The sequence below is a fragment of the Acyrthosiphon pisum genome, chromosome A1 (assembly GCF_005508785.2).
Source record: "Acyrthosiphon pisum isolate AL4f chromosome A1, pea_aphid_22Mar2018_4r6ur, whole genome shotgun sequence".
Lineage (NCBI taxonomy): Eukaryota > Metazoa > Arthropoda > Insecta > Hemiptera > Aphididae > Acyrthosiphon > Acyrthosiphon pisum.
The window spans coordinates 137,459,001-137,473,607 of record NC_042494.1 but is presented as its reverse complement, the minus strand read 5'-3'; the positions used below and the strand labels follow the sequence as shown (position 1 = coordinate 137,473,607).

The following is a 14,607-nucleotide window of genomic DNA, read 5'->3' as shown; positions in this document are numbered from 1 at the left end:
TTTTTTTTACTTAGCGTTTTTTTACACGGAGTTGACGTAGTGTTTTTGTTGGGATTAAAATAAGAACAAAACAAACTTTTTTTTCGGTTTTTACCAATTATTTCAATATCTATAGGTTCTTACTGGGAAATTTCATTTTTTAACTTCCCCAAAGAAAAAACTAGATCCAATTTAATACCATCAATCCCCATAAAATTTAATGATCAGAGCATTTTTCTACTAAAAAAAGAGTTTTCAGGTACAAATAAATAAATATTTAAATCCCATCATTGTAAAACCAATAATTCATCGCTCTGCTCAAAATCTAAATAAATATGATTCAATAAATTTATTATTTATTAGGATACATACCTACTTCGTATAATCAAGAATTTTAAAAACAAGTGAGTTTGAATTATTAACAAGTAATAACTATGGATAAAAATGAAGAAGTCGATTTCATTTGTCTTCTTCAAAAATAACTAATAGGTACAACCATCGTGTTTAAATATTAAGCTAGTCACATACGTCTCAAATAATTAATATACATATATTATAAAATGTAACAATTAAGTTTAAAACTAGTTTAACATTTAAAACTATTTGTTGAATAACTACTCAAAATCACAAATAAAATAAATAGATAATTTTAAATTAGAAATTCTATTTAAAATATATAAGACGTACAATCGGACTGATCCACCTGATATTGGAAACGCATAGTATTATAAATGGTATACCGTAATATACTATTACGTAATTATAGTAGGTATACCCTTAATGTTAAAATTAAAATGATGAAACGACAACTGGTAGTAGGTACACATAATACGAATAATTAAGGTGTATCTTATGTTGATGATGGACTAATAAGAATAATAATAATTAATATTTTGTTTTTTTTTTTCTGAAATACAACTGTGAATATTTATTTTCAAGTTGCAATACTCGCATATTATAATATCAAACGAGGTTACGGCCTTGAGAAAAATTGAATTACGATTTACTCCCGAGATTGTTTTAAACTCCCGTAGGTACAATTATAAATACATAATTATTTTTGTTTTAATAAGTTTCTGGAAATTAGACTTTCACGAATTTCCTAAATATAATTTAAAACGGTAATCACCATATTATACGTGTCTTTTGGTATGTCCAATTACTATAACTACAGAATTTATAACATCAGTTTATAGTTAAGTACCTAGGTAATTATTTTGAATCTTATATTGTGTTTTAATTATTTGAACTCATTTAAGAATTATTTTAATTCGACGTCGTTTTATAGAATAAATAAAACCCTACATAATTTTTAATAAGAACAAGACGTATAGTTACAAAACGTAAAACTATATTTTTTTATTCCTAACCTATATGACGTATTACAATAACCGATTCCAGTAATATACTGAGTTACAATTTATTAGGTTGTCGATATTCCGTAAATAATAATATGTTTAGTTGAATGTATCGTATACACTGTGCACTAAGATTACCTAGAGACAATCACGAGCATTATGTTCCATTATGTATAAAAAAAAAAAAAAAACAATTTTTTAAGAAAGAATAAAGATGACCTTTTGACACAGTTTTAAAGAGTAAGGACGGTAAAATTTAAACGGACCATTGAAGTAAACGGTAGCGTCCCTTTTAAAATTACTGTTGAAATACCTGTTCCTATATGAAAGTCCTCAGCTAATCTAAAAGTACCAAACGACCCAACTTAGTGAGGGATCAATAATCGCATTCCTTATTCCACTGCCAGTAATTCACAACGATTGTTCTTTTTTCTTTTAAACTATTTATTAAAATCGACCATACCAAGTTATTTTTATCAGTAAATTCAATAATAAATACGAATATAATATATGTAATATAATAATGACGTTTATTTATTTATTACAAAATCGTACATAACATTGTCATGTTGTGTTATATAACAATATAAAGTTTGAATTTCACGAAGGAAAAAACCGTGTTTTTTTTTACTATTATTGTGACATCGCTAATGGCGTTCGGAGTCGCTTGCGCATTACTTCCTCAAGAAAAAACTGTTCAAAACTACAGATTCTAAGAATGTATACTTGTTTCCCCTTGTTCCTAATTTAATTTAATTTATTTAAATTTTGATACTATTGTAGTCACATAATACTGTGAATCATTCTTTTTAGAATAAGGGATGAAAAACTTAATTTACCACAAAGGAAAAATCATAAAAATACAAAAAAAAAGAAGAAAAAGAGGGACCTGTACTTAGACAAAAAAAATAAATTCTTGTTGTTTTGAAAATGTTAATTCTTAATACCAAATGAAATAATTAAACCTTATTTTAATGTTATATAAAGTACCTCCTTGAGATATTATTTTAAATTCTAATTGGAGTGAGTAATGTATTCGATTTACAACAATAATATAGTAGGTGTTTTTTTTTTTTTCAATAATGAGTTCAACCTACCAAATTAAGAAATTAGTAATAATATAAATATAATATATTGGGGGACGGAGTAGCCGAGCGGATTAAGAAGTCGGTTGTGACACACCGGCGCCGGTTCGAATCCAGCCACGGACGGCATTTTTCTTCGAACAAGTCACGGTGTCCAGAGAGAAGTGCCGCCATCCAACACCCTGGCATGGCAGATACCTACGAGTGCCCACTAAAAATCTGCCAAACCAAAACACACGTATTTACTAACCTACAATTCTTTCCCTACAAACATAAACAAACAGATAATGGCCATAGTTGCGAGGCTTCATGATCAATAAAAAAAATATATATAATTTACTTAATACAAACTTAAAACTACACAATTAGGAATATTCTTAGGAATAGATGTTGATTCATTCGTCAAAAATCAAAACCATATTTTTTGTATGCTATGATTTACCTTGAATTCATACATCTGTTACGGCGAAGTCTTTTCAATTACTCTCGAAACATACTAAGCAGGAAAAGTTTCTCAGTTCTTATAGTTGTTTTCTTTCCTATTTAAATAAAAAAAAAAAAGAAATTGAAATATAATATTGGTTTTGACTGCAGAATGTATTCATATATTTTGATCTCTGTGGTAAAAATCTGAATGAAAAATTACAACATATACCAACAGAGGATTTTATAGCTACGAATACTCCTGGTGTAATTATTTGTGAAGTAGGTACTGCATCCATTTCGTCTATCGTCTCACTGTTTATAAGCGTACACAGTTTTTGAACAAAGGTTCTATATGGGTTATTTTAATTTTAAATTTAAGTGACTTACACTTAGGTTTTTTTTATTGTATAAATCATATTTCAACAATATTGTATAATATTATAAGTTAGTGACAATAATTGATTATATCATTATTTGAATATTATCATTAATTTGAATAATACACTCCATACTGTATAAATATATGCATGGTGATTTACCAACATAATATTGTATTATTAAGTAATGCAATTGTTCACTTTGATTTTTGAAATTTTTACATATTCTTAAATAGCATTTTTTTAATATACCTACTTGGAGTTTTATTACAATGTCCCGTTCCAATAAAAAAATTGTTTTTCTAATGATATTAACCATTTACTGTAAATTCTAAGATAATATCGGCGCACAGATTATTTTCTCTCTGACATACGCGTGAAAATGAAAGTTCACAATCAGCCAAATCAATCTTTTATTTTTAGCATTAATGATAGAGCATATTATAACTTAAGTTAATTGTGAGTATTACATTTACGATATTTAAATTTTTTTATCTGAGCATTTTTAATATTTCACATAGATAGGTAGGTACCTACTCTTAACTTACATACAAATAAACATTAATGTACATACCACAAATAATGTTTTTAAAGCTATGTTTAATGATAGGTAAATTCACTGTGATAACTCATAACATTGGTTCTGCTTAACTCAAATTTGCAGTAATTGCACTCGGTTCAGTGCCAGGTTTTAGAAAAAAAATTGTGAAATGTGTATGGTCTTGTCGTGGTTTTACTGTTAACTTTGATAAGTACTAGGATTTTTTTTTATTTTTACATTCTCAAATCGCTAATAACTAGATCCGATTTGCTACTTGAAACCATCCTCAACGTTTAAAGACGAAAATTAAAACATTTTTACTGCTCCAAAACGTGATGAAAAATAATGACACGCGATATCATTCTAAGGCCAATTCATTCGCGCTGACCTCAGAATCATAAAAAAGTTTGGTTGTTTGAATAACCATAAGACACTCATCAAATGGTATTAAAAATCTTAATTATTTTAAAATACGTTCTTTAAGTGTATTTAAATATTCAAAACTCAGCATTTTAATAAACGCTGCATACTTATAATAAAAAACTTGGTTAAGTGTTGTGGATCATCTTGTTTGTAACGTTTTAAAACAAATAATAAAATATGTTACGTGGAGTTTAAGATAAATAATGTAGTGAAGTACGTATGAAGTTGTTCGTACAAAAACCGTGGAATATAAATATTTTTACATGTGCCTATTAAATAATATTAATTTTACTTCCGTGTATAAATAAATAATAATTGATAACAAAGGTATTCTATATTTTACAGCGATCGTTTTGTGGAAACTATTCAGACATTGGATATTATAAATATGAAAGATCTAATACAGAAATGTCAGTTCTACAAGATAACACTGAAAGAGTCATTACCATTCATTCCAAAGGTATGTTCTACGACATGTCTATTATGTAAAAGAATAATATAGTATAAACTATAATATTATGATTAGTTAGATTGTAGGACACGTGTTCTAACTTCTTAACAAAATTATGTTAAGTTTTCATTGTGAATCTGCTGCCGGTGTATAACATAATAGGTAGCTCTAAGACTTGAAATAGTTTGAATTTAAAGGACATTATATAATATAATTAGTAACTGACAAAATAATTATATTAAGTAATATAATTATTCCTAGTTGTACCTATCTATACAAATATTTTACGGACAATTATACTGTAATTATTTGTAAAATAAATTAATAACAACAACACAATTGTTAATATAATATTATGATCCCATCATCAAATACTCGATGAAACCTGCCATGAACACACCTAAATAATTTTTGATAATTTATAACACTATAATACTATATTTATGGTTTTGTCTAGCAATTAATACTGCTGTACCTCTGAAGTACTATAAAAAAAAAATAGGTATATTTGTTTTGGAAATGTATTTTAATTATCTTCCTTAAATTTTACACGTTTCTTAATAGCTATAATAATCTCTTTCTGTACAATGCAGCTGGGTAGAATATTTTTTCATAATATAGTAATAATTATAAATTAATTTTAGTGTTAAATTTCCGAGAAAATAACATTCCTGGAAACGTTAACTATTTCATATTTGTACCAAATCAGTAATAGCTTATAAGACAGTTTATCAATAAATTAGCAAAATAAATTTACTATCTGTTTTAAGATTAGCTTCTGCATATTAGGTATATCCACCTATAATAATAATATATGAACAGTATCGACAAGTAAAAGGCAACTATTAAACACTTTGTTTAAAAATATGTTCTAAATGTTAAATGTCATTCATTTAGTGATTCACGTGATAATTTTAGATTTATTAGTGTTATTACTTTTTTTTTTAGCATTTATATCCGATTTTGGATTTTGCTCGTGACTTTGCAAAGTATATTATATACATTTAAAATGTCATATCATTAGTGTCTTAACTATTTAGATTTTATTGGTACTAATCACGACTTGTAATAGTTTATCGTGGTACTAATGATATCAATTCTAATGATTCAATTCATGCTATATTGGCATGCACTTAGGTAAAAAGTAGTATTATATAATATTACTGCCCCGACAAGGCTAGCTAAAAGTTTTTTTTATAAATATATTTGTAAAAAAAATATTTATGCCATATATCTCCTAATTATAAAATAATAATTGGCGATTGAAATTGATAAGATGTAACGGGGACGCTGTGTGTATCATTTACATGTAATTTTACATGTTCCCCGTTACATACCGACCTGATAATTGATAAGCTTTCAATCGCCAATATAATATTATGTAAACAATGGGTGAGCACTGATCGGGGGTCTATAGGGGTTGAAAATTACACTATTTTGAGTTCTACTATATGACGTCATCGATAATATTTACAAAACTTGTAAAGGAAATCTGGTTTCAAAAAGTACCTAACAATCCATGTCCACCGTTATGAGCGTGTGTGTACGTGTATTGGGTTGTTCGTGGTCAATGACGTGAGTAATCGCTACATACCAAGCCTGCAATCGCGGAAAACACACGTCTTGTGTAGTTTTGTTGTAGTGTTATAGACATTCGTAACGAAGTTCTTGACTCATGGAATACCTACGCGATTCAAACGTTTGTCCGAGTTTAGTATTTAGTTATTTTGGAAAACGTGGTTTGATCACGGAAAACGAGAACTCGTGACCGTCCCACGCGGCCGTTAGTAATCATTTAGCCGACGACGAGTGCGTGCATTAATAATTTTTCCTGACCGTAATATCGTAGTATCGTATGCCTTTATGATATGTAGGTATCGCAATTTTCCGTTGGGTAAAGAATGTTCTGTTCATAACACACATCGTTTCACATTCAAACCATCCGAGCGTCGTGGATTATCTATTACAATATTATTATCAGGGCTGGTGTTTTAATGCACTATAAATCTCATAATTAATAAGCATGCAATTATTATGCTGTCTGAAATAATTGAATAATATGCAAGTAAACTTCTTAAAAATAAAATAATAATTTTTGATTTTCAAAAAAAAAAAAAAATATCAAACATGGTCAATTTAACCATCGTTTCATTACCAGTAAATCTTTAAAATGGCTTTTAAATCAAATGGTATTGGTACTTTGTGTAACGGATGGTATCCGTTTCCTTCAAACAATACAAGTAAAAGGAACACAATAACATAGGTAGTCGATATGAAAGTATACAAGCATAGTTAACATAAAAACGTAGGCAGTAAGGGGTGACACTAAAAAGCGGAGATGACCAACACAATATTTTTTATATAATAATCAAATTATAAATATATGGACCGCTGGACAGTAAAATTAATCGAGAATAATATTATAATAAAATATAAACATTTACATTAAAAAATCACAAGTCATGTTAAACGACAGGATATGAGGGCTTGCTCTTCACAAAATAGATATATGTGTATATATTCAAAAAAACAGAAAACAGAATGTGAGTGCAACAGATAATTGACGGTTCGTGGAATCAGCATTCACACGCAGTGCACAGGACACCGATAACGTGACGACACATTATGGATAAGTCAATGGACCGGGGGGGTAGGTTGCAGAGCCTGGGCCCTTATAAAAGCAGACCGGAGATGGCCTGTATTCAGACGTGTTTTCTCCACTGCACTTCGAGCACCTTAACGACACTTTGTGTAATAATTTCATTATTTGGACTTAGTCAATTTTACTGAAGAATATTTTAATAAACCACATAGTTACATTTCACCTGTCTACAAATTTATTTATCTATTACCTCATCATCAACTTCATCGTCAAAAAATCGGTCTTGCTTCCTGCAAAATCATAATACACTCGTAGTCAACTGGCTGTCAGAATATTATACTGATCACTACAAGCTACGAGAATATTACATTTGGTACTGCCTGTACTCTATCAGCCGTTCGTTTTAAATCTGAAACTATAATAAACATAAATTTACACAACCCTGAAAATACTCAATTGAATAATTTATATTTACCTATTGTAGCATCAGTATTTTTTTATTGTTGTCCAGTTTGAACGAACGGTGGTATTATCTGTGAGTACCTACGCGTTTATATGTTTATATATATTGAAAAGTATATTTCAATATATCAGTAAAAGTAATTGGTGCATAATAAAAATGTGAAAAATAATCAAGGGTCACATCCTATATTTGTCATATTGTCCTCTTCAATGTTGTAAACACATTTTGATCTTGGTATAGGTAGGTATGTGTACAATAATCTATTTCATCTGAAAATAATCCTAATATTTATTCTATTTTTAATTACAAGCAACTCTAACAAGGATGGTTTATTTTGGTTTTTTTGATTTTGGACAATTTTAACCCAAACATTTTTTTTTTGCGGACTGTTTCACCCCGGACATTTTTACCTAGATTCTGTACGGAAATTTGCGGGATATTATTTTAAAATCAGCAACTAAATCGTCAACGCTGCAGTCTGCAAAACTTGAACGAATAATATTTTATTATTATTATTATCACGCTTGGTAACTGCAATAACACCATGTAGGCAGGTATGATATTTTTAAAACAGTTTTCCACTTCGTACCCGGTGATGATATTGTTATTATACGCATCGTGGTCGGCCATCTTCACGGCTATACGCGATATCGTGCTATTTCGTAATATTATATTATTATCATTATGTTGTTTCGTCGAGACGTGGTTAAAAACAGAAGAGCAGACTACACGGTCACAGCTGCGACTTTGTCCGGCCGATTGCGTGTGCACAGTGCGTGTTAGCTGTCTGGAGAGAATTACAGCGACGACCATCCGCCCGGAACAAACTGACAAAATACAAAAACGTTAGACGCCACGCGCACAAACGCTGTAATATTCGCGTACACGACATTGCGCACAACATAATAATAATATTATTATGTCACGCTTAGCAAGCCTAGGCGAGTTGGCAAAGATTAATAATTCTAGCACTAATCGAATTTGGAATATTTAAAAATAATAACCGTTTGTGATATAGGTAGGTACCTAAGAAATGTGGTAACTTTGTTAGATTATGAGTTTGACGGTTAAAAGTATATTTTGTTTTAAGACACCGACTAGGTTAACGAAAAGTCAGGAAAAAAGTTATGTACTATAAAAAAATCATTGAAATTTATATATAATTGGTATAGGTATAATATATATATATATAATGTCCTCAGTGTTTGTTACGAACGTCGTGGTGTATAGTTCCCGTCGATAGTCTTTCGAATTTTAATATTTGATACAAATTATTATAGTAACGTAACCCTACCGTCAAAAGCCACCTTAGCAGTAACTCCAAACAACGTATAGTTTTTCAGGATGCAATAAAACAGTTTTCTACACTAAATTCGTCCGTAGAGTAAAAATAATAATTTTTTAAACATTAAAGGTACCTATATGTTATTATGATATGTTGTATGAGGAATCTATTGAAGATAAAAATAAAAATTTAATGGACTTATTGAATAAATATAATATGGCTAATATAAATCAGAAGACGAAAAGCAGTAAATGCAATTTTATTTGAAGCTACTGTCAAATGCATTCTGATATCATTGGCATAATAATATGTGTTAATAAATTTATGTACCTTTATGTGTTTTGAAATTTTAGATATTTAAATAAGCTGTTATTGCGCATGTGCCACATACCCATATTTTAATACTGGATTAACTTAAATGTATTTAAAATTAAAATATACATATGAATATGTGATATTATCATCTAATTAATTATCTATCTAAAATTTAAAAACTTTTTTATGTGCGCACAGAACAATTAATGTTTTTTTTTTTTTTTTTTTGTCTAAATGGAAATAATATTATTCTTTATAAAGTTACCTGTAACATAGTATAAATATCAATTCTATTGCCAGATCAATGTTACTTAAATCTAAACCAACAGTTTAAAATACTGCTCTGTAAATACAGTACCTATACTAAAATAGTCATTACATCATTATAATACTATATGTATATATTTATTCTTTACGTGGGAATAGGTCGTACCCGCGCTTTTAAAAATACTAAACTACAAACGTTTTACTATATTCTTATTTTGCACTACAATTAACGTAAAATTTGTGTACCATTAAATATCAAAATAATCTACTATGACTTGTAATATTGTATCGTAAGTTGTGTGTATAAACGTGAGAACAAAAAGTACTTATAAATTATAATTCATATAATCTAATATTATGTAGGTACAATTATTAGTGTATATCATTATTAAAATAATAGCTGCTTTGAGTATTTTAATGGTTTTGTATATTATTACAATTCCGGTTTTAGTATAGGTAAGTTATTTATATTGGAGCCATAAAAATCGAGACCTACATCGGATATTTGAGTATTTTCAAATCGCTTCATCAATTTTTAATTGTTAAATCATTATTGTGTGTGATGTAACAGTAACAATAATATACCTCAGTTCGCTACTATTTTAAAGATGTTAAGTTATAGAAGTTTAATTTTTGATAAATTAAAGTTAAAGGGAATGACCAAATTATAATAATTTTAAAATTAAAAATTAATTATTAAACCTAATTATTAGGTGTGAAAATTGTCAGCTATACAAAACTTATGAAAATATTTCCAATGTGTATTGTTTAATATAATGACATAATTTATTATACTATAATATGGTCTGTATCTATATAATATAATATTATAATATTAAAATACCTAGGTATTTAAATATTTCAGAATAACTTATAACTTTCATACGTTTCCACTCCAACCATTATTAATACAGTTATTATGCGTCGAACTATACATATTTATAAATTTTGTATACACTATAATGTATAAATACATAATATTGAGTAGTTGGTGAAACTATTTAGATTTTGTCTGACGCCATTGGTGGATACTCATGTCATTTATACACCATCCGAAATCGAGTTCAGATGTCATTCTGCATATGGAAAAGTCCAAAATGTAATGATTTTAAAATTAAAAACCAAACCCAAATATTATTATGTAAATTGTCCACCTATACATAACTCACGAAAAAGTCTTAAATTTGAAAATATTTCCATTGTTTGTTATTCAATATAAAGGCATAGTATAATCATATTATACTGTATATTATGGTCTGTATTTAGGGTAGTATTATAATATTAAAATGTAGATATTTGAATATTTTAGAATAACTTGTAACTTTCTGACGTTTCCTTCCAACCATCATTCGTACAATGAAAATATTATGCATCAAACTGTATATATTTATAAAATATGTATAATACACTATATATGAGTACATAAATACAATTTAATATCGAGTACCTATAGTTTGCGAATGATTTCGATTTTACCCTTGTCTAACACCACTGGCGGATACTCGCTTTGTTTACTCACCGCGTGCGAAATCGAATTCAGATGGTGTCACTATACCCATCTAATATGTATTACTTATACACATACGTAAGTGACCTATCGACCTACCTTACAAAAATATCAGTGGGCGAAAAAACGCAAAACTGCGTGCGTAAGAAGAGTAAGATGATTTCGGTCCATTTTATTATATTATGGTTGTGTACTTAGGTGCTTTTATCCAACCGTTCGTGTTTGTATGTTTTACATAGCATTTCTCAAAACTATAAGTAGTCGTTGCACACAAAATAAATTGTTATTTCCGTTTATTGGATTTCATATATTATGGAAATTATTTGCAAATTGTTTGATTTAGAGTAGGTGCCTGGTGCATATTATAAACACGCTGCAGGCAAATGTGTTCATTTAAATTATTTTTTTATCAGTTTAAATTAAAACAATTCTTTTAAAAAAAATACCATCTCCTAAACCAACAATATCGTATTTTATTTTATTGTAAGATAATATTATTATGCTGTACCTACCTGCGCGTACATCTATTGAAGTGAAATAATTATTATAACAAACGATGTCGGTGGGAAAAAAATAAAAAAAATATATTTTAATGATAATATAAAAATCTACATAGTATTATGGTTAAGTATGTATATAGTAAATGTGTAAATATATACCGTAGTGTATAAAATGTAAAAATAATTTTACATACTGCGTATTTACTTTTTAACATAAAGAAAACGAAGGATTGTGCGTGAATAAGGATAGTACTCTAAGACATTAATATTTAATATTATGGAAGGATCAGACGTTTGGTTAGACCTCGGATTTAAAGTGAACAGAGAATATGGTAAAAAAAAAAATGAATAAAAGGAGGGATAAAAATAATCCGAACATATAAATGGATTTTTCATTTTTACTCAATAGAGAATAAAATATTTTTTAATATCAGAATCTATTTATATAACATTATTAATACCTTTATTATTTAAAATGAAATAAGAATTATCACGCTTCTAAATTCACAATAAATATAAATTTTCCTAAACATTTTTTTTATCAATTTATTTAGATTGTGTAGAATAATATATATATATATATAAACTAGATTTTGGAGACGAAGGAAACCGGTTTGTTTGTTTATTTATTATTTTTATTATTATTATAATTAATTATTTATTTATTTGTTTGCACTTGCATTTACCATTTGAAATATATATTATTCATTGAACAAATAATTTATTGTCACATTTTTTCCTACCTTACCTCTATTCTAAATAAAAAGAATACAATTTATCACTCCAATGGTTGAATTCAAAATGTAGGATGTATAATTTTCAGAAATTATCAATAATAATAACTACAATAATGTAATTATATTATATTAATTGCATAGCCAAAAAATAGTCATATTATGTTTTTAAATTAAATTATAAAAAAAATAATTTCTTCCAGCGGAAGGTCGGGCATCTAGTATTATTATAAAATTAAATTAATCTAATAGTACCAAATCGTATTAGTAAATATTTGGAATTTTAATCAAGATTAAAATCAAACATACCTAATAAGTATGTGAACGTAAACACTTTATACGCCTTAAGTATAATCTGATACGATATAATATTAATAATAATATTATGACGAATATCGGAATATGCTATGATCACAGATCAGCAGACGACGAAGACGACGAAGACGACGACGACGTTGATGACGATCAATTGTAATTATAATTTATTATTATTATTATTACTATTTAGGAGGTCTCCTTATGCGTGGCTTAATGGATAACTAGTAATAAGATATAATCTCGTTAATACCACTGAATAATATCATTTCGCAACAATATTGTTTGAGATATAATAATATTATATACATAATAATATTATATTGTCTGGCCGAAGAGTTGCACCAGTATTATTAGGCTGCATACCGACGATAGACTAAGTGGATCAAAAGACGTTTTCGCAATAACAAAATACGTCGTAGTCTCACATCCTACGTCAAACATCGCGAGGTTCATGTCAAAAATATGAAATGGAGCTATTGTATAACACAATATTGAACACGTTAAAAAAAATCCATAAAAAGTATATAACAATAATTACCTACCTACTATAATAATATTATGTGACGTCGTTTAAATGACTTATTAATTTTTATAACTTTACTGTACCTAATAATATCGAGAAAAAAAACTAACCTAAGTGTATGAATATTAAGCATATTAAAAGTTACAGTTTACAATTATTAGTATGTACGCCGTATAATAAATTAGGTACCGTTTCGATTAAACGGATTACCTAAGTATAATTATAGGTATCGTTATTATTATTATTATTATTATTATTATTATCAATGAAAGCATTTTAATATTTTTCAATGATAGTATAATAATCTATTACGATCCAGACGAATATTAAACGAATAATCGCATGTTATAAGTTATAGAAAAAGTTCATGTTGCGGAATGAATTTTTAAAACGAGTTATTTGCGTAGAGTAGGTACCTACCTACTGCGTGCGGCTTAATCGTTCAATCATCGAAATGCGTCAAAGGGGAAACGATTTTATTATGTGTTATTTTTTTTCGCGCATTCAAATCGCGACATCATAGTAGGTACTTACCTCCTTTTATGCACTCTGTAAAACCTCTAACATGCATACTTATGCATCATGCACAATATGAATAATGATTAAGTCAAAGTTATTATCATTCACATTTTTACCGCGATAGTGAATATTATAATATTATAATATTACCGTCAACCATAGATATTATAGAAAATCATGTTATACTCACTTCCAACATACCCAGTACTTATGTCCTATATATACGTTTACCGATGAATAAAAAATCCCGTTAACTGCATAATGTCATTGGATTATTAAAATATTATGTTAGAACCGTTTATAATAAATATGGCAACACAATGTGGCAGCCCGAATCAGGTATAAATAAATCACAAAGATATTATAATTTATAAGTGGGTGTCCTATCTATGATTAGAAAAGGTCGTTTGAATAGTTTTTAAAGGTTGTTTGAACAGTTTTCAAAGGTTGTCTAACAACCTACATATTATAAATAAACTATTTTTAGAGCAGTGAAAAAATGTTTAGGGTGAGGGGTGTAAAAATATTAATTGTGAGTCAAGGAAAAAAAGGTGGGTAAGTGGATGTCGCTTTGCTGTACAGTAGGTTAGAAGTGGGTCACTGTATAATGGACAGTATTAAATTTGAATTCAATGATATAATATCACTGTATAAGAAAAACGATTCTGAGCGGAGACGGTATATCAGTCTATGTATTAGACATATAATATATACTTATCTATGGTATTAAAAAAAAATTGACCTATAATAGGTACTTATAATAAATTCCAAATTAATCATATCATAATATCTATTAGGTACTTATAAGTTATAACGCGTTATACATCAACAAAAAACCGTGGTAAAATCATAGATATATAATAGTATACTTTAGAAGTTTCAAGTAGCCACGAATAATATTATACAATCACAACAAAATAACTAAAATAGTTAT

The 14,607-nt window shown here is 28.1% G+C and overlaps 1 protein-coding gene across 2 annotated transcripts in view; it reads left to right on the top strand.

Annotated features, from left to right (window-relative positions):
* LOC100167286 (SCY1-like protein 2) overlaps positions 1-14,607 on the top strand; it is a 181,351-nt gene that overhangs the window by 157,690 nt on the left and 9,054 nt on the right. For both annotated transcript variants that reach the window (XM_029488421.1, XM_029488420.1), the window contains one exon: positions 4,535-4,649. In XM_029488421.1, coding sequence (XP_029344281.1) covers positions 4,535-4,649 — 115 coding nt within the window. The remainder of the gene's footprint in view (positions 1-4,534; positions 4,650-14,607) is intronic.